Raw genomic sequence first — 23,872 nt, 5'->3', positions numbered from 1 at the left:
GATACAATCAAGATGTTCTCTCCCAAGATGGTGGCAATTACATATTCGAGTTTGCAAGTTGAATTTTAGCCACTTAGGGAAATTGTGTCCCCAGCCTGTCTCCTTCCTCTTATCTCATGCTGTTACACCCATTGAAAACCATATCCACAAGCAAGATGATCAGGTTCCCTTGGCAGAGTCGAGTAGAACAAGAATGGAAAGTAAATAAGGAAGGGTAAGCAGAAGCTTAACCAGCATAGACATCTTATTTCAGAAATGTTTGACATTTACTTCTGTATTTTTAATATTCATCAGGAACTATGCATAAGAAACTTCAAGCATTCATGTCACACAGAATTTAAACTCAGCCAATATTACTTTCCATTACGTTTCTCCAGCAGCATACAAGATTCTGAACTGCTTTCATGTTTTCCCTCAAGGAAATGTACTTATTCTACCATTTTACAAAGATACATAGACTTATATGGCAGTTTAAATGTTCTTCTTTTACTTAATGTCTTCATAAACCAAAATCAGACTAAGTTTTTAAGATAGTTTTATTTATCAAACTTTTTAAAAATTATTTATTTCATTTATTCATGAGAAAATTATATCCAGAACATTAAGTAATGCAACCCATTAACAAAAATTGACTAGCTTGCCATATTTACAGAATTATCAGACTATGCAATAAGTTCTTCTTAGTATCAGTCAAAGCAAAAAAGAAAAACACTACAGTAAACCAACAGGAGAATAAATGATCAAATTACATTGAGCCAGTACTACTAAATTATTCAAGCAATACACCTAATCTAACTATACTCTTATTACTGTGTGTCTGGAAATGCTAAAACCAGGACCTTAAATGTTCAAAGTCAATCTAGCCAGATCTTATAGGCAATGTGGAGTTAATACTATGGCTTGAAATACAAGCAATAGCTGCTATTCACTAATTGCACGTGGCTGAGGGACTGTTTACTGCCAGATACTCTATTTTAACCCTTTCATATACAATTTAATTTAATCCCAATTCTATGGGGTAGAGATTTTATATTAATGTAACTACAACTATATGAAAGCTAGCAAATTTCCAATACTGATGCTGTCATATATTACCCAATGAGAATCATCGTCATTTAATAAAAATGGCACTAATGGTTATCTAGCCAAATCTTCACTTTCTTCCAGTCTCTGAGAATTCTTGTTTGGTCTTCCTGTCCTCAGAAAGGCTACTCACATTCGAGAACACAATATGGGTCTTGATGACTATGAGTAATGCCTTTCTTCTTGACAATGATTATTGGGGAATGAGCATGTTAAACAGTCCACATACAGGAAAAGTCTGTGCAGGACTTTTTATACTGTTAATTTACAAAGAGAGTTATGGAAGAAAGTTCAGAATGGCAATGCTGGAAAATGTCAAGAACCTAGATCTATGATCACACTATACTGCAAAGCATCTAAATATAACAAACCTACTGTGGGCTACTAAATTAATGAGAAAATAAATCCCCCATCATCAAACCATTTTGAAGCAGCACATTCTATGAACTGAAGTGCAAACTTTCCTTATACAGTTACTTGATAACAATAAAAAGAATTAGTGTTTTTTAAAAAAAACACATACTAAAAGTATAAGCTTGATGAGGGCAGTTACATGTGCACCTTCCCTACAGAAAACTCACCTAAAATATGCAATATCCCAATAGAAGGGCACAGAGAAAGTTTCAAAGCAACCCAGAGAGGGCACGGGGAGCTATCAAAACCTGAATAAGAACATAATTAACTGCATGTGTCACACAACATAAATGCATGTAGAAATTACTAAAAGTGATTAATATTTTAAAAGTAACAAAATACTGAGGGCATGCGAGTGGGAATACTTTCTGACATAGATGTAACATGTTATACCTGTTTCTAATAAAACCCTATCACACCTCTCAAAACACTATCTTCTTCTTGAATTAGAAAGTTCCCCCTTCTTGTTATGGGCTGTATAGTTGATTCTAAGTCATAGTGACCATATGCACAATAGAATATAACACTGCCTGGTCCTGCATCATCCTCATAATTGTTGTTAGGTTTGAGTCCATTATTATTGTAACTGTCAATCCATTTCATTAAGAATCTTTCACTTTTACATTGACTCGCCACTTTACCACGCATAATGTCCTTTTCCAAAAACTGGTCCCTCACAACAAAGAAAACAAGCTCACTAGTTCTGGCTTCTATCTCTTCAGTTCTATTCCTCTGCCTTTTCGGTGTATTGTCCATTTATGATATTCTATTATTAATCATTTGGACTTCTTTCTGTAGATTTTGAATTGTTTCCAATGCTGTATCTATCTTATTTGATTGTTCTTGTGTACTTTCCTGACTTATTTTTCACAACTCCATTGTACAGTGTTTTAATACATTTTATAATCATTTTTCTGAATTCCTTCTCAGGCATTTCCAAAGCCTGCTCATCTTCCAGTATGGAGTGTATGTCTCCTTCCAGCTCATTTTCCTCAATCACTTTATCTCGTTTCTGGACATGTGCTGATATGGTCATCTGTTTCTGTTTTTTGGGCATATTCAGGAATTAGCTGTGGCCTTAATACTTAGATGGGTGTGTATTTTGGTATTTTTTATGCTTTCTGATTGCCTCCAGGTAGATGTGATCAAGAGATGGACTTCCCTTTTCATTCTTCTTCCTGAGAAATTTCCAAGATGCCACTTGAAATTTATTGGCTGTTATGACTTAACTCAGGATTTAATTTTCAGCCTATTTCCTTTTTAGTCTACCTGTCCCACTCCACAATCCCCGTTCAGGCATTTTTCCTAGTGATACACAGTTCAGGGCTGACTGGCCGTTTTGCACTGCCGCTTGGTTTTAAGTGGAAACGGTCACTTTAAATTTCGATGAGATCTGTGCACATGCACAGTAGAACCCTTTGGGGGTGGGGGGTGGGGTGTCCACTCGCTCAGGCACCCCCCAGTCACCAAAATAGAGGTGCGCAGACAGCAAGAGAACAAAGAGCAGATACAAAAAAAAGAAAAGAATGTCCACACCTTTATCTCCACTGTCTGGCAGGCACATGGCTGCTCTGATCCTTCCCCAGCTTGGTCTCACTCAAGATGGCGGCTCTGAGATCAGCCGAGCATCTTGAATTAGAAAGCAACGGATTTCTTGCTTCTGCTACCAATTCCCCTAGCCGTAAGCCTTCCAACCTTCTAAATATTCCTTTATATGTGGTTCAGAGTTCTGGCACCATCCCGAACCAGCTTGGTCCATTAGTCTGTGTTGTTGCTTACGGAGCTCCTCACTCCACTTCCACCTGATCCGCCATTTTGTTTGTTCCCCCAACACATGCACTTATTACAGTAAATTTCCTCTTGAAAACTTGTAAGCCATTCACTTCATGCCTCTATCACCGCCTCATTTTAGGTAGACAATGTCTAAGTTGCCCATCCCTATCTATCCTGTATATAGAGGGGATAGGATTGTTGGTTGGTGTAAAACCTCCTTCCCTCTCAGTTGGTACCGTGAGCTACTACATCCATAAGTATAGGTCAGGTTCATCAAATTGTATCAATTTACACTTGTTTCCTTCACCAAAAATTGTTGAGTTTTTCTTTTAATCTTCCTCTAGTCGAGTTCTGATCATCAAGCCATCGAAGCTAGGTCAAATGGGTACTGTCTGCATCGCAAGTCTGATTTCCTTTTCCCTGGGCTCAGGACTCCCACATCTCACCACACTTTGGACCAACCAGCCCTTCCTCTTCACTCTCATCTCCAGGTAATTAGGAGTGTGGTTGAACTCAGCCCATTTTTTCATTGCTGTCTTTCCACTTTTTCCACTCGCCAGTAGACCAACGTGGTCTCCAGCAAGCTTAGATGTCTGCTCATGTGTTCTCTTTGAGTTTCAGTCTTGGAGACGGGGTTCGTCCTGAAGGGACTGGATTGCTTGCCTTGTTGGCTCCCTGGTGAACAACTGGTTTTTTCTTTAACTTTTTAAAGAGGTCTTTTGCAGCAGATTTCCTAATGTAATACACATTTTTACTGCTGCTTCCATTGAGTGTTGATTGTAGAGCCAAGTAAAATGAAGTCTTTGAAAACTTCAATTTTTTCTCTGTATATAATGAGGTTATTTATCAGTTCACTTGTGAGAATTTTTGTTTTCTTTACATTGAGGTCCAACCCACACTAGAGGCTATGGTCTTTGATTATCACCATCAGTGTTTTAGGTCCTCTTTGCTTTTAGCAAGCAAGGTTGTATCATTTACATATCAAACCTCACACAAGCTTCTTCATATAATTTTGCTTCTCAGATTATTTGCTCAGCATACAGACTGAATAGCTGTGGTGAAAGGACACAACCCTGAAGAGTATCTTTCCTTATTTTACAACTATTCTAAGTTCCTTAAATTAATTTTGTTATGAAAATTAAAAATGACACAGGACTGCAACTTAATTACAGCTTTACTAACAACACAATCTTTAAAGGATGTTTCTTAGTTAAAATGTTTTAATGAAACTGTATTGGCAGAGGGAGGCAATGATACCTTCAGAAAACAGGCAAATGGACTTTTCTCAATAGACAGTAATATAAGCGGCTTTAATATATTCCCCAAATTATGATTGTACCTGTTGTCTTTTGGCTGCCATGATGTTCAGCTTATCCACTTCAGGTTTCAGGGCTTTGTACTGTATTCCTAAATCTTGCTCAGTGCCAGCATTCCTTAGTTTCAAGATACCATCTTCTACCTATAAAACATACCCCACACCAAACAGAAAAATTCTGAATTATACAAGTCTATATATAAAGAAGTGCTGGTGGCACTGTAGGATAAGCACTGGAATGCTAACCACGAGGTCATTAGTTTAAACCCACCAGCTGCTCTGTGGGAGAAAGATGAGGCTACAGCAGAGGGTGGGGAGCCATTTTTCTGCCAAAATGTATAACGTCATTTGTGGGCCATACAAAATTATCTACTTAAAAATTAGCCTTTTATATTTGGATCACCCCTAATGTGATGGCTGGAACTAGGGTTGCCTTTGCAGGACCAGACCAAATGATTTCGAGGACTTTATAGTACCCACAGGCCAGGCATTCCCCACCTCCTGCTTTACCACCTTAGAAACCCTACATAGGGTTGCTCTGAGTCAGAACCAACTTAACATCACCTAATAACAACTGCAAGGTCAGTGTGAAACACAAGCTCGGAGGTTCAAACTCAGCAGCTGCTCCTCATAAACTCTATACAGGGTTGCTATGAGTCAGAACCCATTCGAGGGCACCTAACAAAAACAACAATATATAAAGAAGATGATGTTCTCTGATTGCCTTTAATAGCTACTCTGAAAGCCAGCAATTCAAAGTTTCTATTGAGTTTGTATAGCTCTCAAATATTTGAGCAACTATTACATGGAGCATTACAGGAAGTACTGGTGTGACAAATGTGCTAAAGTTTCAGGAGCTCTGGTGATGCAATTAAATGCTCAGCTGCTACCCATAAGTCCATAGTTTGAACCAAACTAACAGTGCCACAGAAGAAAGATCTGGAAATCTGCTTCCACACAGAATAGAAAAGATATGAGGCAGTTTGACTCGGTCACATGGGGTCACTGTGAGTCAAGAGTCAATTTGACGGCACTCAACAATAATCAAAAAGTATATAATGTAGTCTTGGTTTAGCAACGCAAGTCTACTGATACAAAGAAATGTTCAATTATTACTTAAAAAGGGAAGAAGTAAAAAACAGTATTTTTGCTATAAATTCTTTATCATAAACAGGACAAGCACTGGCTTAAAGCAGAGCTGGCAATGCAAACAATGAAATAGAGGAATAAATGGAAATTAAGCAAAACATTGTTATGTGCCATCAAGTTGAATACAACTCATAGCGACCCTATATAGAGTTTCCAAGGAGTAGCTGGTGGATTTGAACCACTGACCTTGTGGTCGAGCGCTTACGCACCACAGGAGCACTTCAAACAACATATATCTGGTACATTCAGGTAAACCAAGTTGAAAACCCCAGTAACACAGAAGGCCTGCTGAGCTATATTCAGCCAGCAACAATCTTGCTGGGAAAGAACAAAGTACAGACATAGGCCTATACTTACAACTTTCAGCTGAACAAGTAATCTGTAGACATCTGCCATGTCAGCCAAAATCAGCAGCCGGGTAACAGCAGAGAGTAAAGCTCGAGCTGCTCGAACCATGTTGCCACGCTTCACAGAAGAGCAGGGATCATCGGCAAACTCTCCCGCAGCAGTCTTCATCAAGTCACCTATTTCAAAACAAAAGCACAAATTCAGTGGAAACGCACCCTGATTAACTGGTCTATTTTTTATGAAAACAGTTCAAACTGTATTATACGTGCAAATTTATTTCAAAGGTTTTTATCTAAAAGAATTTTCGTATATTGCTGGTGAAAGCACAATACCCAGAATGTGATGTGATAGTACATATATCGAGAACCTTTAGAATATTTCTATTTGCTTTAATAATACCCTTTTACAAAAATGTATACTTAAAAAATAATTCATTACTTTCGGGGGGGGGGGGGGGATCTAATGCAATCTACTCAAACATCCATAGGATGGTATAGCTATATGGTAACCACTATGCAGGACCACAAACTTCACTAATCACCCCATTTAATGTATAAAACCCTCTTTTATTTCTCTCATATGCAAAACACTACCAACACAGCTCAGATACTACACAATAAGCACCTAGGTAGGTAAATTGCAGTGCAGCCTAACATCTTATTACACAAAAATTAACATATACATGAAAAATGTTAAGGCTTATAATGAAATCTTAAATAGAAAGAATAAATGTTATAGTCCATGTTTTAAAACACATGGACATCAGAAACAAATAATAGTTATCACTAAAGTACAACCTGACTTGTTACATTATTCTGTATTCATAAAAACATTTTCTAAAAGTACAACATTTCAAACCATAAAATTAAGCTTAAAATGTAGAACAGATTTTCCTACAATTATTAGAACTATCTAAGTTATGCTCTGTGTGGTGCGGCTCTATGGGTTAATACACCATACTGCAAAGCCCTTGGAACTGTAAGGTTGGTGGTTCAAGCTCACCAGCCACTCCCTGGGAACCCTATACAGGGTCGCTTTGGGTTGGAACCAACTCAATGGCACTTAACAACAACAACAAAGTTATGCAGGGCGTCCTGGTGTGGTGCTGTAGATTAACACCCTGGAATGCAAGGTTGCTTTGAACCTCAAGATCAAGCAGTTCCAGCTTACCAACTGCTTCTCTGAAACCCTATACAGGGTGACTATGAGTCGGTACTTACTCGATGGCACTTAACAACAACAACTACAAAGTTATGCAATCCTGAATTCATCAATGCTAAAATTTATTTGCAGCATTTCCTGGCAAACTTTTAAATTTTTGTTACTCATTTCTATTAAATAAGGTATCTAGTGGCCTTCTCCCTCTCTAATAGATGGAACCAACTAAAGGAATAGAGCTGTGTCTTATCCACCTGTTGTACTAATAGAACTGCATGGTGCCTATCTTTAGATTCCTAAAAAAGCAATTATACCCTCCCCTGGGTGTGTCCACTTGAGGTCAAAGCTTAACATATTTTATTCATTCTCCAGTCTCTTTCATGAATGAAAAAAGGCACTCTCAGGAAGCCTATCTATCTCTAAACAAACCTACTTAATTTCTCCTAGCTATCAACTTCTATTGCAGAAATGAGCTTATGGAGAAAAGACTCAAATCCACCCTCAGGTCAGTACATTAATTCATATTATAAATACTATGTAGCACATGAGAGAGTAATGCATTAGACTGAAAGGTGGGTTTGAATCACAAGATCAGCAGTTCAAACTCACCAGCTACTCCTCAGAAACCCTATATAGGGTCACTATCAGTCGGAATCAACTCTACAGCACTAACAACACCAACACAGTGCATGAAGAAGAGTAAAGACAGACTCTACATTTTAAGTCAGGGCAGAAACAACTTATAGTTAACAATGTTTTTCCTGAATCTAATGCAGTCTTCCCTTTTATCTTTATAAAGACACAGACATACAGCAATCATTAAGTGAATATACAACATTAACAATATCAAGTGGTATTTTGATAGACACAGTTCAGTCATTCACTCATTCACTATGTTTGGTAAATATATATCTGCTCAACAGCTACTTTCAAGAGCATTCATGCCTTCTTTCAACAAATGTTTACTGAACACCTTGTATAAATCAGGCACTATTCTATACACCTGGGATAGCAATGAACTAACCAAACAAAAATCCACGGTTCCAAGGAGCTTACAATTCTAATGGGAGGGGAAAGACAACAAATAAATACCTAAACTATATAGTTTGGTAAGGAATGCAATGGAACTTCACAAAGTTTGGGGGGGTGGGGGGGGAACTGAATTAAAAGATTAAAAAATAAAGGTATAAACTTTATGTCTCAACAAAAGCTCCATCAAGTTCAAGACAGTATTTTAAGTGATGACACCAGCTATTTAGACCATCTATAAAGAGAAATAAGGGTCCTGGGAATTTAAACATGCCAACACAATCTTACTTACATTACGAATTCAACAAAAATGAGTGCCCTTTAAAGATTTTTTTTTTTTTTTAAGATTGGTTGTCAAAAAGAAGTCAGAAATGGAACCAGATAATGACTATAAGGTAGAGGCCTAATGATTTTCCATATCTAGTGAGAAATTGCACTTCTTTGATGATGAGAGGAATGAGCAGGAGAACTGTCATAGTAAGAAAAGACTGGTAAAACCTTTCCCTGGCATTTTTTTCTGCTAAAGCTTTGGCCAACTTTCTTAAACCTTCTCATAGTAAGTAGATGGCATCATTCTTTGATTACACAAAATGTGCAAAGACCTGCAGACAGAAAATCTGACGGGAAGAACAAACTGGAAAAAAAAAAAAAATGCAAGACTCAAGTTATAATATTGAAGGATTCTATGAGCGCGAGACAGAACAGTGTTTCTTTCTGTTAAGCACAAGGTCACTATGAGTTGGTACTGACTCAATGGCATCTAACAACATGTACAAAATACTGAATGATGCAGAAAGCATCAAAACAAGATGGAAGGATACACAAAGTCACTATACCAAAAAGAAATGGTTGCTATTCAACCAGTTCAAGAGGTAGCATACAATCAAAAGCCAATGATCCTGAAGGACGAAGTCCAAGGTGCACGGAAGGCCCTGGCAAAGAACAAGACTCTGGGAATTGATGGAATACAAACTGAAATCTCTCAACAAACTGATGCAGCACTTCAGGCACTCACTCATCTATGCCAAGAAATTTGGAAGACAGCTACCTGGCCAACTGACTGGAAGAGATCCATATTTATACCTATCTCAAAGAAAGGTAACGCAACAGAATACGGAAATCATTGGATAGTATCATTAATATCGCACGCAAGTAAAATTTTGCTAAAGATCATTCAAAAACGGGTGCAACCATACATTGACAGAGAACTTCCAGAGGTTCAAGCAGAACTCAGAAAAGGTTGTGGAGGAAAGGATATCATTGCTGATGCTCAATGGAATGTGGCTGAAAGCAGAGAATATCAAAAAGATGTTTACCTGTGCTTTACTGATTATGCAAAGGCTTTGGATTGTGTGGCTCATGACAAGCTTTGGACAATATCAATGAGAATGAGTATTGGAATACTTAATTCTGCTCATGGAAGAACCTATACTTAGACCAAGAGGCAGTTGCTCAAACAGAACAAGGGATCACTGAATAGTTCAAAATTAGGAAAGATGTGCACCAGATTTGTATTCTTTCACCACGCTTGCGTAATCTATATGCTAAGCCTATAATCTGAAGTGCTGGATTATATGAAGAAAAATGTGACATCAGGATTACAGCAAGATTTGTTAACAATCTGTGATATGCAAATGATCCAGCCTTGCTTGCTGAAAGCAAAGAGGATTTAAAATACTTACTGATGAGAATTAAACACCACAGCCTTCGGTATGGGTTATACCTCAATGTAAATAAAACAAAAATCTTCACTGGATCAAAAAACAACATCCATATAAATGGAGAAAAACCTGAAGTTGTCATAGACTTTATTTTGCTTGGACCAATCATCAACACTCATGGAAGCAGCAGTCAAGAAATCAAACAACATACTGAATTGGGCAATCTGCTGCACAAGACCATTTTAAAGTATTAAAGAGCAAAGATGTCAGTTTGAGGACTAAGGTGCTCCTGATTAAGCCATGATATTTTCAGTAACCTTAAATGCATGTGCATGAAAGTTGGACGGTGAATAATTAACGCAGTAGAATTGATGCATTTGAGTTTTGGTGTTGGAGGAGAATATTGAAAGTACCATGGACTGCCAAAAGAACAAACCAATCTGCATGGGAAAAAGAACAGCCAGAATGCTCCTTGGAAGTCAGGATGGTAAGACTTCATAGTTCATACATTGGATATATTGTGAGGAGGGACCAGTCTCTAGAGAAGAATATCATGTTTGGCCAAGTGGAGGATTAGCGAAAAAGAGGAAGACCCCCAGCAAGATGGATTGGCAAAATGGCAGCATCAATGGGCTCCAGCATATCAATGATTGTGAGGTTGGTGTGGACCAGATGTCATGCATAGGGTCACTTTGAATTGGTATTGTCTCAATGTCACCTAACAACAACAAAAAACTATCATTCTTTGACCTTCCAGTATGTCAAAGCAAACCTTGAGCATCCCAGAAAACTTGTTGCCATGACCCTTGTTCTAGACTAGTCCATTTTTGCTTTGACAGGACCACTTCAACTTCTTGGTACTGTTTTGACTGTGCTTTGTCTTTGGGTTTGTACTGATAAAGCCATGTTTCATCTCCTGTTAAAATTCTTCTAAAGAAATGCTTCAGGATCATGATCCCATCTGTTTAAAGTTTGTTTCCACTGAAAGCTCTGCTCTTTTCTGTACCTGATCTTGGTGCAAAGGTTTGGTACCCAAGTAGAACATTGGCTCAACTTTTCATTTTTCCATCACAATTAGCTGAACGAAGATGTCTATGGTATTGGCTACTGTTTCTGCCCTTCCTCTTCAAATAGGGTACAAACAAGATGTTTCCTCACAAATCGATGTAGATGGTTCTGCTGCTTTGGGCTTCATCTTCAAATTATCCATTTATAGACTTCCAATTTCTTCAGGGCACTGTCCTCAAACTGTTCATAAAGCATGGATGATTTCAGCATTCTTCCAACCCAAGCCTCACCATAAATTTGATGTTTGCTCTTTTTTCAATTTTAGCAGAATCCATGTAGCTCTCTTAGGGGGTTCTTTTCCTCCTTGGTATCTCAAACTAGATTCTGTTCAAGCATGCTATAACAAGTCAGTATGAACATTTTATTGTTGGTAAGTGCCATCAAGCTGGTTCCAGACTCTTAGCAACCCTGTATAGGATTTCAGAGGAGTCGAACCACCAACCTTGTGGTTAGCCGTCCAGTATTTATCCTACAGTGCCACACCAAGACTTCAGTATAAGCTTATTTTGGTGCAAAATAAATTGGAATCCATGGATAATGTTTTTCATAAAACACATTTTCCATGTATTTTTTGAAGACCCCCTCCTAGGGCCATGGGGATGATTGAGTTGACAGGAGGAATGGGGACAGGGCAGGTAAAATACAATTTGCAACAGGGTGAGTCAGGGTATGCCTCATTGAAAAAATACCATTTAAAGTCTGACAAAGAAAGGACAGGAGCTATATGGTTATCTAAAGGAAACACATTCCTGGCAGGGGGAATGCCATGTCAAAGACCCTTGGGTAAGTGCACACTAGCATGATCACAGAAGGTCAATGGTTGCCAGTGTGGCTGGTGCAGAAGGAACCAGAAAAAGTAGTTTTGTGAAAGGTGCCAAAGCCTGATTTCAAGTTAGGAGCCCTGGTATTGCAGTGGTTAAAGCGCTGGGCTCTGCTAATGGAAAGATTTGCAGTTTGAACCCATCAGTCACTTAGCAGGAGAAAGCTGTGACAGTCTGCTTCCATTAAGATTTCGGACTTAGAAACCTACGGGGGTAGTTCTTCTTTATCCTATAGAATCACTAGAATTGATTGTAGACCAAGTTAGAAATAAGACTGTTTTTTCAAGACTTTGGTATATTAGCAGAAGGGTATACCAATGGGACAGGTTATTTGCATATTTTGTTTTTGTTTTTTTGGTGTTACAGGATAATGAAGAGGTTGCAATCAAACTCTGAAGTCAACCAGACAGAAACCACTGTTACAGAATTCAGCAGACCTCAGTTTCCACAATTGAAAACACCAATATGCAGGTAGTCCTCACTTTGTAAAGTAGTGAAGGACCATAAAAATAACCTTATATGCTGAAAACGTGCAAAGACATTAATAGGAAAAATTACAATCATTCTGTGGTCTTTAAAAGTTAAAGATTTCTATACTGTAGGCTATAAATGTAAAGGAAAATGAAAGAAATACAACTAATATTTATTTAGTGTATTGTAATGTAACCATTTGAAACAAACTTCTCAAAAGTAGTCAGAACAATGCTTGCCTTCCTATCATTGTGTAACTTAGGATACAGCGCAAAACACCTTTTTGGTCTTGGTGAATTGTCATATTCCTTTCAAAGTTTGGATCAGCTTTCAAATTTTATCCTTTGTACTTTCAATGTCTTGAAATATCTCCAAAACTTCATTTAATATGAGGTCTTTGACAACATCACTCCCTGTAGTGCATCCTACATCTTTTCTGTCACAACCACTTTCTTCATTTATGCTGACAAATTTACCTTCACTACGTTCCTCTGACTACACAAAGTCTCAACAATAGCAGCATCAGTATTTCTTCACTCAGCTAATTCTTCAACTCCACATATATTCAATTCAAATTTTAAGCATGTTTATCAGTTTCATTTCTTTACTGTACTTGCATCTTTGTTAGCTAATTCCCTCTTTTCAATTATTAATTTCTGTAAACTGTCATGTGAGTTTACCACTGGCAGAAGAGACAACATAATTCCATAGGGAGTAACAGATGCATAGCAACCAATCAACAAAAGAGTTGGAAAGAACTGGCATGACTGGTCACTGATAATGATGTGTATCTGCTATTTATGTACTGATTTGTGCACTTAAGAGTTAGCTGTGAAGTTTGTACATTATGAAATTATTCACAGGTAAATGTAGTGTGGTAACTAAAATCTGAACCATAGTTGGTGAACTGGTATTAACTAAATTGATGCAATTTGTACAAATCAGAACCATGCAAAGCAAGGACAGCTTGTACTCACCTCCCAGGGTTGCTGTGGCGATGAAAACAAATTCTCTATGACACAAAGTACTCAGAAGAGTGCTTAGAACAGTACCTAACACTCCCAATACTATCTACTATCACTACTGGGATTACATACAGATAAGAGTAAGTAAGAGTGATGGGAGACAAAAGGACACTGTTGTTGATAAGTGCCATCAAGTCATTTCTGACTCATAGAGACTCTGTATAGGGTTTCCAAAGAGCCATTAGTGGGTTTGAACTTCTGACATTGCAGTTCAAACTGAACTTGCAGTAGAGTGCTTATTCTACCACACCACACCAGAACTCCAAACAGAAGACATCTAATTTAAGAATAAAAATTCTGAGTCACAGACAGGAGCACACACAATGAACATCAAAGGAACAAGTGAGAGGAGCAAAAGGTAGGGGCTATCTAATACCATACTTTGTCTCTCATACTTCAAACATATTTTCAGGAAATCACTGGAGAAGGATATCATGTTTGGTAAGGTGCAGGGTCAGAGTAAAAGAGGATGACCGCCCCCAACGAGATGGATTGGCCAAGTAGCAGCATCGATGGACTCAAGCGTGGCAACAGTAGTGAGGTTGGCCCAGGATCAGGCAGTGTTTCGTTCTGCTGTGCATAAGGTCACTATGGGTCGGTACCAACTTGATGGCACCTAACAACAACAATCTAATACCCTAAGAAAAGTAAAGCAAAGGTTGCAAAGACTTCCAAATAGTATGCTGACTGGCAGGGTTAAAGAATCCAGTTTTTCTCAGAAACATCAAGTGACATTCTCTCCTGAAAAGTGAGTCAGGCGATAGAAGAAAGGCGATATTTAAAATAGTGGGGGGGCGGGGGGGAGATCTAACACAGCTGCTACAGGAAATGAAAAAGGGAGTTAACCTGAGATTAGTGAAAGAATTGTGGGGCAAAAGAATCTAGATTAGGCCAAATGGAATTAATTTAAAGTAAACTGTTAAAATAAGTACATCTAAAAGCATCAAAACTCTCCAAAGATTAAAAATCATTTTAAACAATTGCTTAAATATTATTGTTGATGGTTGTTGTTGGCTACCATAGAGTTGTGCCCCCCCCTCCCACCCACACACACACATGCATGGTGACTTCATGTATTACAAGCAGAAGTGCTCCAAAGGGTTTTCTTTCCTGTTAACTATTCGGAAGCCGATTATTTGCCCTTTTTGAAACAGAGACACTGGGTGGATTCAAATCCATCAATTTTTAGGTTAGCAGCTGATAACAAGCCTCTTATGCCACTCGGGCTGCTTAACAACTATACTAATCCCCAATAGTTTGCCAACTCCAAATACTCCTTTACCATCTTCCTTCCAAATTCTCACTCTGACTCAAGCTTCTTCTTTAACAGCCTCGTGCATTTTACGGTTAACATCAAAACATCATTCCAAAATAATATCAGATCAAATGATAACAAACAATTGGATATGGAAGGAAGAAATAAAGCAAATAAAATATACTTCTTGTTGTTGTAAAGTGCTTTCCAGTCCACTCCAAAGAGCAGCTGTTGAGCTTGAACCACCAACCCTGCAATTCAAAAGACTTTGCAGTCTGACTCATTAGCCCACAGTACCACACCAGGACTCCTTAAATATACTTAGGTCTATTTTAATGCATAAGGAGCTCTGGTAGTGCAGTGGTTACGAATCGGGTTGCGAACCGCAAGGTCAGCAGTTCGAAACTACCAGTTACTCCACAGGATAAAGAGGAGGCTTTCTGCTCCCATTAACATTTACAGCCTCGGAAACCCTGTTCAGGGTGGCTATGGGTCGGAACCAACTCGACTTAACAACATTTTAATGCATAGTAGAGTTGGAACCTAGTTGACAACACCTAACAACACAACCATAATGGCAAATCCTTAACCTCATGGTTGTGTTGTTAGGTGTTGTCAACTAGGTTCCAATTCATAGCGACTCTACTATGCACAACAGAAGGAAACACTGCCCAGTCCTGTGCCATCCTCACAATTGTTAACCTTGAGCCCACTGGGTGCCAACAAGTCAGTTCCAACTCATAGCGACCCTATTATGCATGACAGAAAGAAACACCGTCCAACCCTGTACCATCCTCACAACTGTTGTTAACTTTGATTCCATTGTGGCTGCCACGGTGCCAATCCATCTTGTTAGGGTTTTCCTCTTTTTCATTGATTCTCCACTTCACCAAGCATGATGTCCTTCTCCAGGGACTGGATCTTCATGATAACATGTCCAAACGTATGTGAGATGAAGTCTCACCATACTGGCTTATGGGGAGCATTCTGCTTGTACTTTTTCCAACACAGATTTGTTAGTTCTTTCAGAAGTCCACGGTATCATTAATACTATTCTCCAATACCATTAACTCAAATGTATCGATTCTTCTATGGCCATCCTTATTCACAGTCCAACTTTCAAATGCATGTGAGGTTATTAAAAATATCATGGCTTGGGTCAGACAATTTCAATCTTTTCTGCATTTAATGATCCATTTGTGAGTATTTTTGTTTTCTTTACATTGAGGTACAAACCATACTTAAGACTGTAGTCTTTGATCATCATTAAGTATTTCAACTTCATGGTTAACATAAAAAGCACTTGTTGTTGTTATGTGCCTGGAGTCGGTTCCGACCCGTATCAACCCTGTACAGGGTTTCCGAGGCTATAAATCTTCATGGGAGCAGAAAGCCTCATCTTTCTCCCGCGGAACAGCTGGTAGTTTCAAACTGCTAACCATGAGATTAGCTGCCTGATTCGCAACCACTATACTACCAGAGCTCCTTAACATAAAGCACTAATAATGAAAAACATAAATTCAGCAACATACTGTTCGCTGCATTAAAAAAATTTAAACGTTTCCATTTCATAACATGAAATACAAAAGTGTTCGACTGCTTTTGTTTGGATAAGTATGTAAATAAGCACGTAGCCAAAGACAAGGCCTCAAATTTCTGCTGAACAGCCACCCCTATAAGAGAAACAGAGTTCTGGTGTGGCACTGTAGGATAAGCACTTGACCACAAGGTCAATTTGAACCTCAAGAACAGCAGTTCAAATTCACCAGTCACTCTTCACAAATCCTATATAGGGTCACTATGAGTTGGGACAACCAGAATAAAAGAATCAGGAAACTAAAATTGACTTGAGCTTTTAATGTTTATTACATTAAAACTTTTATATCATGCATAAAACAAGCAAGCATTTTTTTTCTCTTTTTAAATTGTTGTTGTGTTGTGAAGTGCCTTCGAGTCAGTTCCGACCCATAGCGACCCTGTACAGGGTTTCCGAGGGTGTAAATCCTTACGGGAGTAGAAAGCCTCATCTTTCTCCCGTGGAGCGGCTGGTAGTTTCGAACCACTGACCTTCAGGTTTGCAGCCCGATTCATAACCACTATGCTACCAGAGCTATCAATTAATTTACAAAGTGCATTTCTAAGAGATCAAAAGTACTCTTTCCACACTTAAAAAACAAAAAACAAAAAACTAGAAAAACTGAGGCAAATAGTTTGTCCAAAGTCACATGGCTGAGAATATAAACTGGGTCCTCTGGCTGTCCCAGGTGTCGCCAAACAAGTACAGTAGATGAAGCAAACCTCTCTTCACTTATTGACTGTCTCATTACTCAGCTTTTGCAATTATATTAATGGTAAAAAAAAATTTTAATCTGCTATCTATTTTGGTTCAAGTTGTTCCTTGGAAACCCTCTAAAGGGTCGTTATGGGTCGGAACCGACTCAATGGCACTTAACAACAATTTTGCTCAGCAGCGAATGCCAAGATGCAAGGTGAAAACTAATACTGGTTGTGATGGGTAAGGTCTTGTGTCAACTTGGCTGGTCCATAATTCTCAGTGGTTTAGCAACTATGGAATTATGTATTCATTCTCCATTTTCACACAATACCAATGTTTACATAACAACTTGGTCTTTGAAACTTAGCCATACCATGCCAATGTCCTTAAGTGAAGACAGATAAAAAGGAGAGGGATCTTTAAAAGAAATTATTGTTCCATCACCTGCCTTGAAATCAGATCTGTCAACACATCCTTCTCCTGGTGCTTCTGCACTGACTAAGCTGGGTATAAAAGCTAAGCTTCCCTGGAGTTCAAAACAAGGACAAAGGTCAATTATTAAGAAAATAAACCAAATACCCTTCAGTTATACTTGAGAACAGTACAAGATCAAGGCCCTTCTGAAGTATCAAATACCTTAAGTAAATAAATTCCCTTCAGAGCTATCAATTTTGTAATGTTATAGTCTCAAAGGAAAGGCTTGGAAAACAACAGACAGTTTGGGGAAAAATTATTTTGGCAAAGCACACAAGAAAAATAAAAGTTAAGTGGAAGCTATCTTTTTTTTTTTTGAGGTTTTTTTATTTCCCTGCCTGACCCTAAGACACCTGAGATATTTTAATATGCTGCTCTTCTAAAACAAAGAGTGGTACAAAGTAATGTTAATATATAATACTTTTCTCTTGATGTGCCAACGTAACATGAGCACTGAACTACCAACTGCAAGATTGGTAGTACAACCCCACCATCTGCTCCTCAGAAACCCTATATAGGTTCGCTATGAATCAGAACCAGCTTTCCCCCTCAAAACACTGCATGTTAACCATAAAACAAGGTTCTGGAACTGGGTATGAATTTCCGTTTTAGTGCTGTGAGACCTTGAGTTACTTCACCATTATTTCTGTTATCTCTTCAGTAAACAGAACACCATCTCCCACCTCACTAGGTTGTTTGTCAAAACTTGAGATAATCGAAGACAGCTAAGTTCTTGGAAAAATGGAATTAAAAGATTATGGAATTTTCCACAACTTTTTGAAGCTTATCTCACATGCAAAGTAATTACTTTATAGTATCCAATGCACAGTCTGTGCTCAACAAATACTTCCATACCCTTTCCATGAGTGGAGCATGAGATCCCTACCTAGAAAAGTAGCAACAGCACAATCAGTGGCATGGAGAGACAGACAAAGCAGCTGCAGACTCTAGGCCCATGGATTAAGGGCAGATCCTGAAAAATTTTTACTACACCAGTTTATCCTAACACAAATTCTCACAGTGGGACCAAATAAATAACTCCATAATAAACGGAGAAAAGAACTTGTCGAAGACTTCCACCATCAAAACTCATGGAAGCAGCAGTCAAGAAATCAAATTGCACTGCAAATTGCACTGAGCAAATCTACTGCAATAAGACCTCTTCTTAAGGTGAAGAGGAAAGATGTAAGGTTTGAGGACTAAGGTGCAACTGACCCAACCTATGGTATTTTCAACAACCTCATATGCATGTGAAAGCTGGACAGTATATAAGGAAGACCGTAGAAGAATTGATGCTTCTGAATTATGATGTTGGAGAATATTGAAAGTACCAAGGGCTGCCTAAAGAACAAACAGATCTGTGTTTGAAGAAGTACAGCCAAAGTGCTCCTCAGAAGTCAGGATGGCCAGACTTTTTCTCTCATACTTCAGGATATCATGCTAGGCTGGATAAAAACAGTAAGAACCCCATCGAGCACAGTGGCAGCAGCAATGGGCTCAAACATAGCAATGATTTTGAGGTTGGTCTGGGACCAGGCATTGTTTCATTCTGTTGTGCACAGGGTTGCGATAAGTAGGTACCAACTCAATGGCACCTAACAACAACAACATGTGTAATCATTGATCTGTATTAATTTTCATAGAAGGTGCGACATTATTTTTTCACATGTAGTGAGCCAATTATTCCAGCAAAAGTAAGAAAGCACTCTATCACCATCCAATGTACTTGGCAACCTTGCCAAAAACCAGTTGGCCAATGGGTTTATTTCTGTGCTCTCAATGCTTTCCTTATATCTACACACCACATTATTTTGATTATTGTAGCTTCATAGTACATTTTGGAATCAGGAAGTGTGAATCTTCCAACTTTGTTATTCTTTTTCAAAACTGTTTTAGTTATTTGAGGCTCCTTGAAAATCCTTATGAATGGAGAATTAGCTTTTCCATTTCTGAAAAAAACTGTTGAATTTTTGACAGAGATTGCATTCAACCTATAGATCACTTTGATTAATACTGACATCTTAACAATATTAAATCTTCCAATCCATAAACATAGGGTTTTCCTTTTCATTTCTTAGGTCCTTAATTTCTTTCAACAATAATTTTCATCTTCATCATTTTCAGTATATAACTCTTCCATAATGTATTCTTAGATATTTCTTATAGATACTATAGTATCTGAATTATTTTCCTTTAATTTCTTTTCAGATTGTTCATTGCAAGAGTATAGAAACTGAGTTTTGATTGTTACTTTTGTACCCTGTAACTCTGCTGATTTCATTTATGAGTTCTAGTAGCTTTCTTGGGGATTTTTTGGAATTTTATATCTATTGGATCATACCATGTATAAACAGAGATAGCTTTTCTTCCTGTCTTTCTCTTTCCTAATTGTTCTTGTTAGAACTTCAGTATATAGAATCTTCCCAATTCACTGAAACATTGCAACAAGTTTACATGAATACTGCCCCACATAAAATGACAATCTTTAAACGGATCAAGCATTTTAAGAAAAGTCAGGAAGACCTCAAAGAAGAACCAAGAGAAACAATGAAGGAAGAAACTGTGGCTAAAGCCCCAAGCAACTGTGACTACGACAAAATTACCACTGGTACAATAGCTACTCAAGTTGGGATCTCACATGATTTGTTATGGGTGCCAAAAGCATCCATAAAGATCAGCTAGCTAAAAGAGCTAATTTTTCCATCACACTTAGGGAAGCTCACAAAAGATGATTTTATGGAACAAATCATAACCAAGATGAATCTTAGATTCAATAATACGATCCAGAGAGAGGAAGGTCCAATCAAAACAGTAGCTTTCAAGGGGATCTGATGGGCCAGTTAAATTCAAGACAGAGAGGTCCGCTAAAAAAGTTACAGCAGCAGTTCTCAGGAATCTTGACAGATTTTCTCAAAGAACACAAGACGATCCCAGTGGCTTATTAAGATGAAGTTTTAGAAAACTGAAAGCTGCATTGGTGAGAAAACACTTAACAAAAGATTCACTGAGGAAAAACTTTTTTTCTTAATCATGACAATGTGCCTACACATTCTTTGAGGGCACTAAATTATTAGAATTCTGTTGGGAAACCTTACCATACACACATACACCTCAGATCTTGCCCCTTCAGGCACCATGTTTACAAACTGAAAGAACATCTCAAAGGAACACAATTTTATTACCTCAAGTGTACCAAAACTTCCGTTCTGACATGGTGCATTTAAACTGAAAAGCACAGAACTGTTCCAGGAAAGGTTAGAGAGATGAAAACATCCTCTCAGTTAGTATATGGACCAACATGAAAGGTATGTGAAGCAACAATAGCTTCACTCACATTGAGGTATTTTTTGTTTAATGAAGGGTCCTATGATTTTGTAGCAATACTTTCTGACATACTGTCATACTCATTTTGGTGTCCTGGTGTGATGCTATAAGACAAGCACTGGACTGCAAGGTCGGTTTGAACCACAAAGTAGCAGTTCAAACCCACCAGCTCCTCAGAAAACTTATACAGGGTTTGCTTACTTAGCAACAACATACTTATTTAACAAAATGGCAGCCTTCACATTTCAAAATAAAAAAACTCATTGCCATACCAGTTTTTAATTTTTGGAAAGGTGAATAAAACTCTGGTCATAATAGTATTAAAATTAGTTATCAAAAAAAAAATTAGTTATCTAGTTCAAAATAACCTATTTAAGTTGTATTACTGTATAGTGGAGTCTTGGTGTAGTGCTATAGGATAAGCACTGGACTGAAAGGTAGGTTTTAACTGAAAAGTCAGCAGTTCAAGCTCACTCGCCGCTCCTGGGAAACCCTATCCAGGGTCGCTGTAAGTTGAAAATTACTTGACAGCATTGAACAACAAGTGTATATTATTCAGCCATTAAAAATTATTCTACAGAAGAAAGCTCAAATAATACTGAAAGATACCCAGGACCCATAACCTACAAAAGAAAAAAAGCACAATGAGGCACACAGATTTTTGCCCACATGAGTATATTCATAAAAATTAAACAGGCAAGGCTTAAACCAAAATATTAACAATTGGATATCCAAATTATAGGTCATTTTCCTTTTTTGTTCTTATAAAAAACATGCTTGTTGTTGACTGCCGTCGAGTCAATTCTGACCCACAGCGACCCTGTACAGGGTTTCCAAGGAGCAGCTGGTGAGCTCGAACTACCAACCTTGCAATTCAAACAGCTTTGCAGTCTGGCGCATTAACCCACAGCACCACACCAGGCTTAGTGCAGAGAGAATTAATTTTGTTTTTAAAAAAGTTGATTCCAACTCAGGCAGTAGTCATGGAAAAGCAAAATACTAAACTAAAATCAAAGCACAAACAACCAATTATCACAGGGAAGCATATATTATAAACTGCCCTATACTCAATAAAGTAAGTAACCTTCAGCCCTGGATTTAGATACCTAAAAGTTTCCCACTATGGGAGCCCTAATTATTAACAATTACTTTTTAATGTTTTAGCTCCATTGATAAACCTACCAAATTATCTTAACTATACCTTATTTAAAAATCTCAGCCAATATCTTAAAATAGACACTCAAGTGGGATAAAAAGGAATATCGGGAAACATGACTACTGAAAGCCTGTAAACCTGTAACTCACTGAAATACCTAAAAGAACTTGCCCAGTGAAAACAGGCTTGGTAATGTATAGGACCTTAGGTGTAATCCTGAGCCCCATCCAGAACCTTCCAAGGTGGGACATTCCCACTTGAAAGGACAAGCAGACCTGCCTGGAGCAGCGAGAGGGACAGAAGATACCACCAGGTAAAATAAAAATCAAAAACGAAAGTGGCAGTCTGAATGGCTACTACAAGAACAAGCAAGCTATTCTCTGGAAAGTCATCAAGGCAAGCAATCAAGTCCCTTCAGGACAACCCCCCACCCCCAGGCTGAAATTCAAAGGATCACCGAAGCAGCCATGTAAAGCTTGCTGGCAACCATATTAGTCTACTGGTAAGTGGAAGTGGGGGAAAGGCAACAATGAAGATATAGGCTGAGTCTGTCCGCGTTCCATAGACAGCCATTGACCTGAAAGAGAGAAGAAAATGGGCTGGGTGGTCCGAAGTGCAGTGAGACTTGTGGTCTCCTGAGCCCATGGACAAGGACATAGCCACAGAGGGCTAGAGCTGAGAGTGGAGCAACCAGCTGAAATGAAGTGAGGGGAGACGCACAACACGGCCCAAGCTTGTAGATGGTACCCCCATCTGACCTAGCTTTAATGGCTTGAAGATCACAATTCCACTAAAAGAAGATTTTAAAAATCTGATAATCACAATTCCACTAAAAAAAGATTTTAAAATCTGATAAAGTAAACAAGTGTAAAATTGCTACAATTTGATGAACTTGACCTATATTTATGGATATAGTAATTCAAAATACCAACTGAAAGGGAAGGAGTCTTCATTCTACCCCCTCTGTATGCAGGGTTGATAGGGATGGTCAACTTAAGACTCTGGCTACCTAAAATGGGGGTGGCTATAGAGGCACAAAGTGGCTGGCTTACAAGTTTTCAAGAGGGTGTTCAGTTTCAGAGTGTGCAGGGAAAGGTAGAATCCCCACTGAATAGTTTTCATCTTGTCTAGACAGGTCTGGGGAAAGGAGATGGGGATAAGATTCTTATGATTCGATAGTAAGTAATTGTTAATCATGACTAATTGCAATTGTCACAACTGTAAAGGTAGAAGTTTTATAACATAACAGGGGGAGTAGTTAATCTTACATTCCAGGAACAGAGGACCCTAGGATCATCAAGGGAGAAGAGCATGAGCGGAATGTGGAACCCTATCCAGAGAAGCAGTGACACCAGAGATGGAGGCAGAGATGACGACATGGAGAAATTGAGCAGCTGAGGACTCGACTCATGGAAAGAAACACTGTTTGCTGGCGGCCAGACTGCAGGCTTGCAGAATGTGCCCTTTGGTTGTTTAAATGACTATATATTCCTGAGTGTTTTGGAATATATAATCACACACACACTAAGATGAAATAGAAGCAAATACTGTTCAATGATGGTGCATGGAGGGAACTGTAAGCACTGCACAGTCAATTGTGATATGGGGGGGGGGGGAGGCTAACTGTTCTTATCTCGTTGTACTCATTTTACCAACTCTCATTTTTAAAAATAATAGTAACACAGTTTCAAAAAACTGTTAGTTTCACGATAACAAAAAGTTAACAGACATTTTCCATGAAATCCTAATTCTGGGATTTGAGGGCAGAAAAAGAATGTCATGGGAAACTGCTGTTAACTGGAGGGAAAGAGAGGGCCACAAAATTCATTTTCTATAATCTGGTATTAAGGTATTTTTTCATACTTGTTAATTAAGATAAAGTGGCAACATAGTTGCAAATAAGAAGCTTCATGAAATAGCCTTTATAAAATGGGACCAAATGGCGATATACATGGTATAACCCACATGCTTTCATGACTTCCAAATGAGGATGAACCAAAAAAACTTCGTAATTACATATAAACTGAAAAGGATTCATAAAACTCCGAGAATATGCTGTAAAAGAACTTTCTT

The 23,872-nt window shown here is 38.3% G+C and overlaps 1 protein-coding gene across 2 annotated transcripts in view; it reads right to left on the bottom strand.

Moving 5' to 3' along the window:
- The window catches only part of CTNNA1 (catenin (cadherin-associated protein), alpha 1, 102kDa), a 211,806-nt gene that overhangs the window by 156,606 nt on the left and 31,328 nt on the right, over positions 1-23,872 (bottom strand). Inside the window, exons 3-4 of one of the 2 annotated variants that reach the window (XM_006866127.1) lie at positions 6,092-6,258; positions 4,610-4,729 (exon numbers count right to left, since the gene is read on the bottom strand). In XM_006866127.1, the coding sequence (XP_006866189.1) occupies positions 4,610-4,729; positions 6,092-6,258 (287 nt within the window). The remainder of the gene's footprint in view (positions 1-4,609; positions 4,730-6,091; positions 6,259-23,872) is intronic. The other variant, XM_006866128.1, reaches the window with a different exon arrangement.

This window comes from Chrysochloris asiatica, unplaced genomic scaffold (genome assembly GCF_000296735.1).
Source record: "Chrysochloris asiatica unplaced genomic scaffold, ChrAsi1.0 scaffold00087, whole genome shotgun sequence".
In the NCBI taxonomy this organism is placed as follows: Eukaryota; Metazoa; Chordata; class Mammalia; order Afrosoricida; family Chrysochloridae; genus Chrysochloris; species Chrysochloris asiatica.
This window is presented reverse-complemented; position numbering and strand designations above follow the sequence as displayed.